The sequence below is a fragment of the Phyllobates terribilis genome, unplaced genomic scaffold (genome assembly GCF_046119375.1).
Source record: "Phyllobates terribilis strain yellow unplaced genomic scaffold, ASM4611937v1 Scaffold_2__4_contigs__length_985480577, whole genome shotgun sequence".
Classification (NCBI taxonomy): Eukaryota; Metazoa; Chordata; class Amphibia; order Anura; family Dendrobatidae; genus Phyllobates; species Phyllobates terribilis.
In genome coordinates, this window is record NW_027362762.1 from 335,059,728 (window position 1) to 335,075,303 (window position 15,576).

The 15,576-nt window shown below is 44.5% G+C and overlaps 1 protein-coding gene across 1 annotated transcript in view; it reads right to left on the reverse strand.

The window, feature by feature from the left end:
- GABRA5 (gamma-aminobutyric acid type A receptor subunit alpha5) overlaps positions 1-15,576 on the reverse strand; it is a 425,627-nt gene that overhangs the window by 96,950 nt on the left and 313,101 nt on the right. The window contains exon 8 of the mRNA XM_073664538.1: positions 2,859-3,011. Within this exon, the coding sequence (XP_073520639.1) occupies positions 2,859-3,011 (153 nt within the window). The remainder of the gene's footprint in view (positions 1-2,858; positions 3,012-15,576) is intronic.

Genomic DNA, 15,576 nt, shown 5'->3' on the forward strand with positions numbered 1-15,576 from the left:
AGACAGCCATGAACAGTGCAGAGAACTGTGCACTAGTGCTGCAAGGCAAAAGAAAGCTTCTCTATCTACTCCAATATAGTGTGTTTGGAAGCAATCTAGCTGGATACGGATGGAGACCCACTAGTAGGAAAAATCAGGAAAAATGAGCAGCACTAAAGCAAAAAAGGACAATGTATGAGGCAGTGACGCATGCTGAGCGGACTACAACCGGACGTCGCTGCAGAACACACTACAGCATGAGCTGCACTCACACACAGAGACCTCGCAGACAGCCGAGAACAGTGCAGAGAACTGTGCACTAGCGCTGCAAGGCAAAAGAAAGCTTCTCTATCTACTCCTATATAGTGTGTTTTTGAAGCAATTTAGCTGGATATGGATGGACCCACACTAATAGGAGAAATCAGGAAAAATGAGCAGCACTAATGCAAAAAAGGACAATGTATGAGGCAGTGACGCACGCTGAGCGGACTACAACCGGACGTGGCTGCAGAACACACTGCAGCATGAGCTGCACTCACACACAGAGACCTCGCAGATAGCCATGAACAGTGCAGAGAACTGTGCACTAGCGCTGCAAGGCAAAAGAAAGCTTCTCTATCTACTCCTATATAGTGTGTTTGGAAGCAATCTAGCTGGATACGGATCGAACCACCTTAATAGGAGAAATTAGGAAAAATGAGCAGCACTAATGCAAAAAAGGACAATGTATGAGGCAGTGACGCACGCTGAGCGGACTACAACCAGACGTGGCTGCAGAACACACTACAGCATGAGCTTCACTCACACACAGAGACCTCGCAGATAGCCGTGAACAGTGCAGAGAACTGTGCACTAGCGCTGCAAGGCAAAAGAAAGCTTCTCTATCTACTCCTATATAGTGTGTTTGGAAGCAATCTAGCTGGATATGGATGGAACCACACTAATAGGAGAAATCAGGAAAAATGAGCAGCACTAATGCTAAAAAGGACAATGTATGAGGCAGTGACGCACGCTGAGCGGACTACTACCGGACGTGGCCGCAGAACACACGACAGCATGATCTGCACTCACACACAGAGACCTCGCAGACACCAGTGAACAGTGCAGAGAACTGTGCACTAGCGCTGCAAGGCAAAAGAAAGCTTCTCTATCTACTCCTATATAGTGTGTTTGGAAGCAATCTAGCTGGATTCGGATGGAACCACACTAATAGGAGAAATCAGGAAAAATGAGCAGCACTAATAAAAAAAGGACAATGTATGAGGCAGTGACGCACGCTGAGCGGATTACAACCGGACGTGGCTGCAGAACACACTACAGCATGAGCTGCACTCACACACAGAGACCTCGCAGCAAAAAAGGACAATGTATGAGGCAGTGACGCACGCTGAGCGGACTACTACCGGACGTGGCTGCAGAACACACTACAGCATGAGCTGCACTCACACACAGAGACCTCGCAGACAGCCGTGAACAGTGCAGAGAACTGTGCACTAGCGCTGCAAGGCAAAAGAAAGCTTCTCTATCTACTCCTATATAGTGTGTTTTTGAAGCAATTTAGCTGGATATGGATGGAACCACACTAATAGGAGAAATCAGGAAAAATGAGCAGCACTAATGCAAAAAAGGATCATGTATGAGGCAGTGACGCACACTGAGCGGACTACAACCGGACGTGGCTGCAGAACACACTACAGCGTGAGCTGCACTCACACACAGAGACCTCGCAGACAGCCGTGAACAGTGCAGAGAACTGTGCACTAGTGCTGCAAGGCAAAAGAAAGCTTCTCTATCTACTCCTATATAGTGTGTTTGGAAGCAATCTAGCTGGATATGGATGGAACCACACTAATAGGAGAAATCAGGAAAAATGAGCAGCACTAACGCAAAAAAGAACAATGTATGAGGCAGTGACGCACGCTGAGCGGATTTCAACCGGACGTGGCTGCAGAACCCACTACAGCGTGAGCTGCACTCACACACAGAGACCTCGCAGACAGCCGTGAACAGTGCAGAGAACTGTGCACTAGCGCTGCAAGGCAAAAGAAAGCTTCTCGCACAGCGGTTTATAAAGTATCCTGGGTAAAGCACAATAAAGCAAATCGCTGGCTCAAACTGTCCCTCAGAACAGCAGCGTCCTGTCCCTAACTGAATTCACAGCAGAGTGAACCCAAAATGGCGGCGGCGACTTTTATAGTGCATCATGACATCATTTCAGCAGCCAATCACAGCCATGCCATTAGTTAACATGCCTAACATGCCTAACAGGATGTGCCCACACTTCTTAGGATCCTCATTGGCTGAATAAAATCAAACTGGCTCATTGCATTATGGGAACTTCCGATTCCGGTATTCGATATTCTAAAAGTATCGGAACTCAGTATCGGAACTCCGATACAGCGAATATCGGTCGCTACCCGATATTTCAGTATCGGAATGCTCAACACTAGCAATGACTGAATAGGGATATCTCATTGTTCATTTACTGACAACATGTATGTTAGGTACAGTTATTGGCATTTTTGTTAGTTTTCTTTTAAAACAAGTCATTTTTTAAATCACAGTATGCTCGAAAAAAAGTCACCCTTTTTCCTATTTTAACACAGCATGCTCTATCTTCAATGTGGACTATAAAGAAAGGCTGTTTTTTTTTCTTTTTTAAAAGAAAACATCCATCCTCTAACACCATAATCCTTGAAGTATTAGCGAATGCTCCCAGATGGTGAGCCATTATGAACTGATAGGTCTGCTTTAACTACAAAGGAGAAGTTAATGAGAAGTACAATTAAGTACACTGAAATATATCAAATATATCATTCAGCAACAAGTGCCGGTTACTATACAATATTGTATCTTCCTAAGGATGACTTTACACTTACCGAATACTGTTCGAGCAGGAACTGATTCTCTGTTTAACCAAAATGACACCTGGGATAATATGACGGTCATTATACAGGGCAGATAGGTCTGGATAACGAAATAGCCAATTTTTCTTTTTAAATGGAAGTGTGCAGTCATCACTGTGTATTCACCTAGGAAGGAATGAGAGATACATAGTAACATGCCTAGTCCAAATTACTTAAATACATTGCAAACAATCCTGGGCACAGGAAACACAACACCAAATGAGAAGTCAGAACGTAGAAAAAGTGATTACTGAGAGCATGATGAGGTCTAGAAAATCCATTGATGACTGATGCTTTCCCTGTGCAAAATCGGATTTCCGTATTTTACTAATCCCTGGTTACAATCTGTGTCCTGCTCTTTGTCATGCATCCTGCAATCAGAATCCTCCCTGCCCAGATGGACTGTATATGGGCTGCACTACCCACTGCGCTGGGCACACAGCACTCACTAGCTCCGGATACAGGATTCAGCAACAGTGCAACAGGGACACACTGCAGGCCTAACTTTTTTGGCTCTCACTTCACTTGGATACTCAAGACATGTCTTACTGCATCGTTTGCCTTTTCTCTCTGCTGCTCCTTCTACGTGTCAGAGGAGAATTACCATTTATTTCTGAAAACAATGCGGCCATGATGGTGAACTGGTGAGCTGACATCATGTTTCATGAAATAATCATTTTATAGAGAAATCATAACGTCATCACTAATTTATGTTTGAAAAGTTTCCAAAAGTGGAGGCTTTTATTGAATCCATTGCATTATACATAGACGTGAACAACATGCTTAATGCAATGCAGGCATCATAGTATGGAGAAGAACTTTTATAATAACGGATATTGGAATGTTCATGTTCTTGCTGCATTTATTTGTAGACCAACTGTGCAATGGTCACTGTAAGTATATAAAGAATAAGTATATTACCCACTGAGTAGCGGATATGGCAGGCATCAGCATCTTTTTTATTTTTAACACTATCATTTCCAGAGTGTAAAGCTTAGAGGGAACAATGATACCATTACGTGTTAATCCTGTATTATATAAGAAAGAAGCATTTATGTGACCTGAGGGCACGTGTTGTCAGGATTCCCTACTCCTCCTTCTCCCCCAGCATACAATCAGATCAGCCGAGGGAAGCACGGAGCTACCAGAGCAGCAAGCTTTTAAGAGGCGATCAGCACGTGTCCCATCCGGATTAAACCTTTCTTTTCATCTAATGCTTACACATCTGGCGGTTGTGTCTGCATACAGTGAGGTACCCCGGCTGCTTGTGCACCTCAGCTGACACATGTCTCATCGTTTTTGGGATGATGTTTATGTTGGAGATTTTTTGGGTGACTGGGGCTTTAATTGAGAGAACCGTTGGATTTTATTGATTTTAGGATTTTTTTTTAAAGGTTGCTTAAAAACAAACCATATGAAGTGAATGTCACCATTTCACAGTGTACATAAAATTAATGCAGTTCATATGTATTTCAGTCTTTGCACGTTGAAAATTTGGCATTATTTATTTTACTCACTTATGTAGCGCTTTACAGATCTTATCGGCACTGTCCCCATTGGGGCTCATAATCTGGATTCCCTATCAGTATGTCTTTGGAAGAAACCAGGGAGAACATACAAACTCCTTGCAGATATTGTCCTTGGTGGGATTTGAACCGAGGACCTCAGTGCTGCAAGGCTGCAGTGCTAACAACTGAGCCACCATGCTGCACTATGACCAAAACCTTACAATTCATGCCTAATTGCTGATCTTTACTACATGGACTGATAGGAGTAGGATGAATGACTTTTTATATACAATTTTTATACATTATTTACTGTATATACATATACATTTATATATGTGTATAAATATATATATATATATATATATATATATATATATATATATATATATATATATATATATATATATATATATATATATATATATATATATATATATATATATATATATATATATATATACATACAGTGGTGGCCAAGAGTATTGGCACCCCTGCAATTCTGTCAGATAATACTCAGTTTCTTCCTGAAAATGATTGCAATCACAAATTCTTTGGTATTATTATCTTCATTTAATTTGCTTGCAAGTAAAAAACACATAAGAGAATGAAGCAAAAGTCAAATCATTGATCATTTCACACAAAACTCCAAAAATGGGCCAGACAAAAGTATTGGTACCCTCAGCCTAATACTTGGTTGCACAACCTTTAGCCAAAATAACTGCGAACAACCGCTTCCGGTAACCATCAATGAGTTTTTTACAATGCTCTGCTGAAATAGTAGACCATTCTTCTTTGGCAAACTGCTCCAGGTCCCTGATATTTGAAGGGTGCCTTCTCCAAACTGCCATTTTGAGATCTCTCCACTGGTGTTCTATGGGATTCAGGTCTGGACTCATTGCTGGCCACCTTAGAAGTCTCCAGTGCTTTCTCTCAAACCATTTTATAGTGCTTTTGGAAGTGTGTTTTGGGTCATTGTCCTGCTGGAAGACCCATGACCTCTGAGGGAGACCCAGCTTTCTCACACTGGGCCCTACATTATGCTGCAAAATTTGTTGGTAGTCTTCAGACTTCATAATGGCATGCACACGGTCAAGCAGTCCAGTGCCAGAGGCAGCAAAGCAACCCCAAAACATCAGGGAATCTCCGCCATGTTTGACTGTAGAGACCGTGTTCTTTTCTTTGAATGCCTCTTTTTTTTTCCTGTACACTCTATGTTGATGCTTTTTCCCAAAAAGCTCTACTTTTGTCTCATCTGACCAGAGAACATTCTTCCAAAACATTTTAGGCTTTCTCAGGTAAGTTTTCGCAAACTCCAGCCTGGATTTTTTATGTCACGGGGTAAGAAGTGGGGTCTTCCTGGGTATCCTACCATACAGTCCCTTTTCATTCAGACGCTGACGGATAGTACGGGTTGACACTGTTGTACCCTCGGACTGCAGGGCAGCTTGAACTTGTTTGGATGTTAGTCGAGGTACTTTATCCACCATCAGCAAACTCTTGCATTGAAATCTCTCGTGAATTTTTCTTTTCCGTCCACATCTAGGGAGGTTAGCCACAGTGCCATGGGCTTTAAACTTCTTGATGACACTGCGCACGGAAGACACAGGAACATTCAGGTATTTGTAGATGGACTTGTAGCCTTGAGATTGCTCATGCTTCCTCACAATTTGGTTTCTCAAGTCCTCAGACAGTTCTTGGTCTTCTTTCTTTTCTCCATGCTCAATGTGGAACACACAAGGACACAGGACAGAGGTTGAGTCAACTTTAATCCATGTTAACTGGCTGCAAGTGTGATTTAGTTGCCAACACCTGTTAGGTGCCACAGATAAGTTACAGGTGCTGTTAATTACACAAATTAGAGAAGCATCACATGATTTTTCAAACAGTGGCAATACTTTTGTCCACCCCCTTTTTTAGGTTTGGTGTGGAATTGTATCCATTTTGGCTTTAGGATAATTCTTTTTGTGTTTTTTCATTGAAGACAAATTAAATGAAGATACTAATACCAAAGAATTTGTGATTGCAATCATTTTCAGGAAGAAACTGAGTATTATCTGACAGAATTGCAGGGGTGCCAATACTTTTGGCCACCACTGTATATACTGTATGTGTATATATATATATATATATATATATATATATATATATATATATACAGTACAGACCAAAAGTTTGGACACACCTTCTCATTTAAAGATTTTTCTGTATTGTCATGACTATGAAAATTGTACAATCACACTGAAGGCATCAAAACTATGAATTAACACATGTGGAATTATATACTTAACAAAAAAGTGTGAAACAACTGAAAATATGTCTTATATTCTAGGTTCTTCAAAGTAGCCACCTTTTGCTTTGATGACTGCTTTGCACACTCTTGGCATTCTCTTGATGAGCTTCAAGAGGTACAGTGGTCACCAGAAATGGTCTTCCAACAATCTTGAAGGAGTTCCCAGAGATGCTTACACTTGTTGGCCCTTTTGCCTTCACTCTGTGGTCCAGCTCACCCCAAACCATCTCGATTGGGTTCAGGTCTGGTGACTGTAGAGGTCAGGTCATCTGGCGTAGCACCCCATCACTCTCCTTCTTGGTCAGATAGCCCTTACACAGTCTGGAGGTGTGTTTGGGGTCATTGTCCTGTTGAAAAATAAATGTTGGTCCAACTAAACGCAAACCAGATGGAATAGCATGCCGCTGCAAGATGCTGTGGTAGCCATGCTGGTTCAGTATGCCTTCAATTTTCAATAGATCCCCAAGAGAGTCACCTGCAAAGCACCCCCACACCATCACACCTCCTCCTCCATGCTTCACGGTGGGAACCAGGCATGTAGAGTCCATCCATTCACCTTTTCTGCGTCGCACAAAGACACGGTGGTTGGAACCAAAGATCTCAAATTTGGACTCATCAGACCAAAGCACAGATTTCCACTGGTCTAATGTCCATTCCTTGTGTTCTTTAGCCCAAACAAGTCTCTTCTGCTTGTTGCCTGTCCTTAGCAGTGGTTTCCTAGCAGCTATTTTACCATGAAGGCCTGCTGCACAAAGTCTCCTCTTAACAGTTGTTGAAGAGATGTGTCTGCTGCAAGAACTCTGTGTGGCATTGACCTGGTCTCTAATCTGAGCTGCTGTTAACCTGCGATTTCTGAGGCTGGTGACTCGGATAAACTTATCCTCCGAAGCAGAGGTGACTCTTGGGCTTCCTTTCCTGGGGTGATCCTCATGTGAGCCAGTTTCTTTGTAGCGCTTGATGGTTTTTGCAACTGCACTTGGGGACACTTTCAAAGTTTGCCCAATATTTCGCACTGACTGACCTTCATTTCTTAAAGTAATGATGGCCACTCATTTTTCTTTATTTAGCTGCTTTTTTCTTGCCATAATACAAATTCTAACAGTCTATTCAGTAGGACTATCAGCTGTGTATCCACCTGACTTCTGCACAACACAACTGATGATCCCAACCCCATTTATAAGGCAAGAAATCCCACATATTAAACCTGACAGGGCACACCTGTGAAGTGAAAACCATTTCCGGTGACTACCTCTTGAAGCTCATCAAGAGAATGCCAAGAGTGTGCAAAGCAGTCATCAAAGCAAAAGGTGGCTACTTTGAAGAACCTGGAATATAAGACATATTTTCAGTTGCTTCACACTTTTTTGTTAAGTATATAATTCCACATGTGTTAATTCATAGTTTTGATGCCTTCAGTGTGAATGTACAATTTTCATAGTCATGAAAATACAGAAAAATCTTTTAAAGAGAAGGTGTGTCCAAACTTTCGGTCTGTACTGTATATATTATATATATATATACATATATATATATATATATATATACATATATATCTATAATATACTTACCTTGTAATGTCTTCACATCCTGTTCCGTCCAGATGTGTCCGGATCCTAGAATTCCAAGCGGCGGAAGTTCGTCGACCGCCATATTGGGACACCCAAGTGATGGGTGTCTCAATATGGAAACCGGTGGTGCTACCAGCCTCTTGCGCGGTACCACCTGCGGAATACCGTCGCGAACACTCCGTACACTCCGCCGCCAGGATCAGCCGAATAATTCACTGACCGCCGCCATTTTTCTTCAGGAGGAGTGCTTGCGCAGTTTTAATGTGACCGTCGCTATCTGCCTGCACAAAGATGGCAGCGGTCTGATTTACTTGCGCGAGGAGACAGCTCAAATGAGAGAACACATGAGGGAAGAAGACAGCACAGGGGTGGAGAGAGAGCAGACAAGGGGGAGAGCACATGGGGTACAGAGGTCAAAGAAGAGAGCACAGACAGGAGAAGACAACAGATGGGGGAGAGAGAAAGCACACAGGAGGGAGACAGCTCAAACGGGACAGCACATGAGGGGAGAAGACAGCACAGGGGTGGAGAGAGACAGCAGACAAGGGGGATAGTACATGGGGTAGACAGGTCAAAGAAGAGAGCACAGACGGGAGAAGTCAGCACATGGGGGAAAGAGAGAGTAGATAGGTGGGTGAGCACATGGGGGGGAGAGATTCTCAATGCTGCAAAGCCTGCCCCCATCGTGACATTACTGCCCTCCCGATGCGATAGCATCGGTCCTCCATCTAGTATATATTTTTATATATATATATATATATATATATAGATATATATATATATATATATGGACGGTAAAACGTATGTACAGAATGTGTGTCTTTCTATTGCATATCAAATGGCATTTGCTACCAGCTTATTATGCTATTTCTACATCCTTGGTTAAAGCATAAATTTTCTTAAACGTGCAAAAACAATTTAAAAAATACATATAATAAAATAATACCAATCTGGTCACACCTCATTTGTAGTATCTTTACTGTTACCAAGAGTTGCCCTCTCTCGTGCAGAATTCGCTTGTAGATTAACTCATTGACCACATTCATAATAGTATACAGTCTGTTTGTTAGAAACAAATACAGTTCTTTTTATTAGAATAGAGAAATGGTTATTCCTTCACAAATCACCAGCATTTGGATGTACTGTAAGCAAGGACTTATGCAAAACGCTCCAATGCACAAAGATTTAAACAGATTATTATTCAGAGCGCGGATAAATCCGACACAACAAGGATCAACTGCCAAAGTGCATATAATAGTTCAATTACTGATTAAAATTGCTTATACATAGTGTGTATATATATATACTGTATATTGATATATACTGTATAGTACAGTATATACAGTATATTTACACATATACACAGGCAAAGATATGGATTGCAATTATTGCAACTGACTTGTGGACAATTACGGCATTTTTTCTTTTGCAATTTTTTATAATACACAGTAATAGTTCACCATTCCGTGACAGAGAGCCCTTATAGAAATGAAGTCCTCTTGGTCACCCTTACACTGTTACGCAGTAAGGATGCCCCCTGAGTGCCTCTTCACTGTCATACTGATTTCCCCTTAGAGCCCTCCATACAGTAATGATGTCTATTTCATGCCTGCTACACAGTAGTGATGACCTCTTACACTCACTATAGAGTAATGGTGACCCTTGTGGTGTCCTCACACACTATGAGAAGTATGATGGCCCATAGTACTTTTCCACAAAATATTGCTCACCTTGAAAATATAACTAATGATAAGTCAGGAACACAGACAACTGAACACAGGCAGCAGCCAGTGGAAATACATTGGTCCTTTGTGACTAAAGTCATCTGACAAATGATATAGGGACTTCAGTATACAATAAGAAAACAGACAATAGCCCTATATAAATACATAAAAGACATAGCTGATAAACCGTGTGCATATGTATACGGTCAGCATAAGTTCCACTCAAAAAGCAATATAACATCAGAAGAGAAAAAGGAGTGATTTATATCAAGAAATTTTTATTATTACATATCAAAAAATTACATAAATATATCAAAGTAGTCGTCACAATTATTAGCACTTTAAAATGGGGAGCACAAAAGGGAACCAGGGAATAATAGCACTAGATGATACGTAAAACCACATAGCCAACCCCACATGTAGATGTCAAATATCAAACTGGTGCAGTGGGGACCCCTAAGGCAAGAGGCTCACTCAGATAACAATTATAACAGGACAAAAGGTATGCCAAGTAACATCAAAATAGACAATAAGCCACCTAAATGTAACCTTCACTCAGTATTATAAGAAGAGCCATCTTACCAAAGGATGCGAGGGATTAAAGTGCTGAGTGCAAGATACCCATGCAGACAAACGCCTCCAACCGTGAGGCTTTCTCAAGAGGCAGATCTATTGATGTGTGTGAGGACCATAAATATAGTAAACGGGAGGATCACGTGACGTATCACGTGATCATCCCGATGACGCGACTTCCACATAGTGGCGCATGCGCCGCGGGCCTCCTGTCGGGCGCGCGTGACCAAGCCGTCACGCCCCCTTGCACGTGTGAGCCACACAGTGCAGGAGACGGCAGATAGCGGGGCACGCGCTCCAGAGGGAAGCCACATGGCACGCATGCGCACAGCGTGTGTCGATGTTCCAGCAACCAACCCTATGACAGGGAATAGGAATGGCCCACAGCTATCATTACAGCTACGGGTAAACCACCATTTATACTGGTCGATCCAGTCACTTTTATACCAGCAGCCCATCCCATAGGAGATATAGCAGTATAAGTCACCCCATGTGATATTTGGGGGTGACAATAGTAACCACAAAAGACTACATAATAAATATTACCTAGGATAAAAGGGTGAAAATTATAATCCCTGGTGGGCTACATAGTATGAGACATCATACATATTATATTCATGCATCCTATAACCATGAATGGTTATGATGTTATATTTTGATGCAGATGTCCAGCATAATGGCAGTTGTTTGAAACAGCGGAAGTGGTCCCAAAGAAGATTTTCAACGGTTGTACAGCACATCAATACTAAATAAAGGGACAATAAAAAAATATTAATTAAAAGTTAGCAATACAGCCAAAATTAAAAGAAAGAAACTCTGAAAAAACACACATGGGAGAAAATTCCAGAGAAAACAGGAGAATAGAGCCAACAACCACAAAAGTTTATTTAAAGAAACGCAGCAAAAGTTAGAGCCTCATTCAGACCATGTGGGCTCACGGTGTCCAGATTCACGATCCATCGTGCCTCCCTCTGAGCAAGGCGCTGTTTCATATTGCCACCCCGAGAGCCGAGACGCACCACCTCAATGCCGCGTATAAGCAATGTTTTTGGATCACATCCATGAACGGCCTTGAAGTGTCGTGGAAGCGTCTTCAGCTCCCGGGGGTCGATCACCTTCTTGGCCGCGCCAATGTCCCGCACGTGCTCACGCACCCTGACCCGAAGCTCGCGGGAGGTCAAACCAATGTAAATCAAGTTACAACCACAGGTGGCATAGTATACCACGCTACTAGTGCCACATGAGATGTACTGTAGGATTTTGAATTCCCGGGAGCTGTCAGAGGACATGAAAACAGCATTGCGCAGGACATTGGCGCAGGCAAGACAGTGGCCACACGGAAAGCATCCCACAGTGGGACCACGAGAGACAAATGGGTTAGATACAGGGGGGACATAATGGCTTGAGACGAGCAGGTCCCCCAAATTCCTCCCACGACAAGCAGTCATAGATGGGAAGGGTGCGAGATGGTCACGTAATAAAGGTTCGGTCCCTAGAACCGCCCAATGGCGACTAAGAATCTGACACATCCCTTCCCATTCGTGGTTGAAAGAAGAGATAAACCTAATCGTCCCAACCCCGTCCCCACCTCCCATCTGGCCAGCCCGATCCGGATATAATAAACCACTGCGGGACGCACTCCGTGCCCTATCATAGCCACGTCTGATGCTTCGGTTGCTATAGCCGCGATTTTGAAAACGTCTAGTGAGGTCGGCAGCCTTGGCTTCAAACCTAGAGTTAGTTGAACAGATACGCCTCATCCTCAGGAACTGTCCGATCGGGACAGGCCGGATCGTGGGTAAGTGGTGGGCAGACTTGGCGTGGATCAGAGAGTTTACCGACGTAGACTTCCTGAAGACGTCAGTCTGGATGGCAGAAAATGCATCTATCTCCAAAGTCACGTCCAGGAAGTCAATACGTTTGGTATGATAAGTATAGGTAAGTTTAATACCACGCGAATTGATGTTTAAATATCCCATAAATTTCTCAAGCTCCCCTTGCGGATACTCGGCATTGAGGTGGTGCGTCTGAAAAGTGGCTTGCGCCTCGGTGCACCTCGCCACAAATTTTACTCCAGTCAAGGAATGAAAAATGATTTCTGGTGTAAGGTACACCACATCTCGTCATGAATTAGATTAGTTGTGGCATCATGCCCCATTCTGTTTCTGTTCTGCCCCAGTTCTATCCATTTTAGTGCAGTTGGTTAAAACTAGTGCGAAATTGCCCAAAATTGCTAAAATAAACCTCAAGTTATGCAAAAATTTTGCAACTTTTCAAAGTTTTTTTTGCCAGATTTCTGGTGAAAACACTTTGATGAATCAAGGCCATAATGATATTGTGTGTTTGACAATATTGGAAATTAAATCTACGCACATTCCTCAACATTTTATTGCTTTGGGAAAAAATAATCACACTATTGAAAAAGCTTTCAATACACTTCAATGTTTTCCACATTTTATGCATATGCCGGCATGTTTTCCATATTCTGATATAACAAGACTAGCTATTGAACCCGTTCTACGCCCGGGTGGCGAGCATTTTTATTGGTATATGGTCTCCCATGCTGGTGTGTGCTGCCCCCCTCCTGGTATTTGTGCTGCCCCCATCCTGTCCCCACCATCCTATCCTGGTACGCATGGCACCCCTCATCCCCAATCCTGGTATGCATGACACACCTCATCCCCATCCTGGTATGCGTGGCACCCCTCACCCCCAATCCTGGTAGGCATGGCACCCCTCATCCCTATCCTAGTATGCATGGTACCCCATCCCTCATCCCCATCCTGGTATGCATGGCTCCTCATCCGAATCCTGGTATGCATGGCACTCCTCATCCCTATTCTGGTATGCATGGCCTCTCATCCGAATCCTGGTATCCATGCCCCCTCATCCCCAATCCCGGTATGCATGGCACCCCTCATCCCCAATCCCGGTATGCATGTCACCCCTCATCCCCAATCCCGGTATGCATGGCACCCCTCATCCACAATCCTGGTATGCATGGCACCCCTCATCCCCAATCCCGGTATGCATGGCACCCCTTATCCCCAATCCTGGTATGCATGACTCCCTCATCCCCAATCCTGGTATGCATGGCACCCCTCATCCCCAATCCTGGTAGGCATAGCACCCCTCATCCCCAATCCTGGTATGCATGGCATCCCTCATCCCCAATCCTGGTATGCATGGAACCCCTCATCCCCAGTCTTGGTATGCATGGCTCCCTCATCCCAAATCTTGGTATGCATGATACCCCTCATCCCCAATCCTGGTATGTATGGCACCCCTCATCCCCAATCCTGGTATGCATGATACCCCTCATCCCCAATCCCGGTATACATGTCACCCCTCATCCCCAATCTCGGTATGCATGGCACCCCTCATCCCCAATCCCGGTATGCATGGCACCCTTCATCCCCAATCCCGGTATGCATGGCACCCTTTATCCCCAATCCTGGTATGCATGGCTCCCCTCATCCCCAATCCTGGTATGCATGGCACACCTCATCCCCATCCTGGTAGGCGTGGCACCCCTCACCCCCAATCCTGGTATGCATGGCACCCCTCATCCCTATCCTAGTATGCATGGTACCCCATCCCTCATCCCCATCCTGGTATGCATGGCTCCTCATCCAAATCCTGGTATGCATGGCACTCCTCATCCCTATTCTAGTATGCATGGCCTCTCATCCGAATCCTGGTATGCATGGCCCCTCATCCCCAATCCCGGTATGCATGGCACCCCTCATCCCCAATCCCGGTATGCATGTCACCCCTCGTCCCCAATCCCGGTATGCATGGCACCCCTCATCCACAATCCCGGTATGCATGGCACCCCTCATCCCCAATCCCGGTATGCATGGCACCCCTTATCCCCAATCCTGGTATGCATGGCTCCCTCATCCCCAATCCTGGTATGCATGGCACCCCTCATCCCCAATCCTGGTAGGCATAGCACCCCTCATCCCCAATCCTGGTATGCATGGCATCCCTCATCCCCAATCCTGGTATGCATGGAACCCCTCATCCCCAGTCTTGGTATGCATGGCTCCCTCATCCCAAATCTTGGTATGCATGATACCCCTAATCCCCAATCCTGGTATGTATGGCACCCCTCATCCCCAATCCTGGTATGCATGATACCCCTCATCCCCAATCCCGGTATACATGTCACCCCTCATCCCCAATCTCGGTATGCATGGCACCCCTCATCCCCAATCCCGGTATGCATGGCACCCTTCATCCCCAATCCCGGTATGCATGGCACCCTTTATCCCCAATCCTGGTATGTATGGCTCCCCTCATCCCCAATCCTGGTATGCATGGCTCCCTCATCCCCAATCCTGGTATGTATGGCTCCCTCATCCCCAATCCTGGTATGCATGGCACCCCTCATCCCCAATCCTGGTAGGCATAGCACCCCTCATCCCCAATCCTGGTATGCATGGCATCCCTCATCCCAAATCCTGGTATGCATGGCACCCCTCATCCCCAGTCTTGGTATGCATGGCTCCCTCATCCCCAATCTTGGTATGGATGATACCCCTCATCCCCAATCCTGGTATGTATGGCACCCCTCATCCCCAATCCTGGTATGCATGATACCCCTCATCCCCAATCCTGGTACGCATGGCTCCCTCATCCACAATCCTGGTATGCATGGCTCCCTCATCCCCAATCCCGGTATGCATGGCATCCCTCATCCCCAATCCTGGTATTCATGGCTCCCTCATCGCCAATTCTGGTATGCATGATACCCCTCATCCCCAATCCTGGTATGCATGGCACCCCTCATCCCCAATTCTGATATGCATGGCTCCCTCATCCCCAATCCTGGTATGCATGGCTCCCTCATCCCCAATCCTGGTATGCAATGCTCCCTCATCCCCAATCCTGGTATGCATGATACCCCTCATCCCCAATCCTGGTATGCAGGTCTCCCTCATCCCCAATCCTGGTATGCATGATATCCCTCATCCCCAATCCTGGTATGCATGGCACGCCTCATCCCCAATCCTGGTATGCATG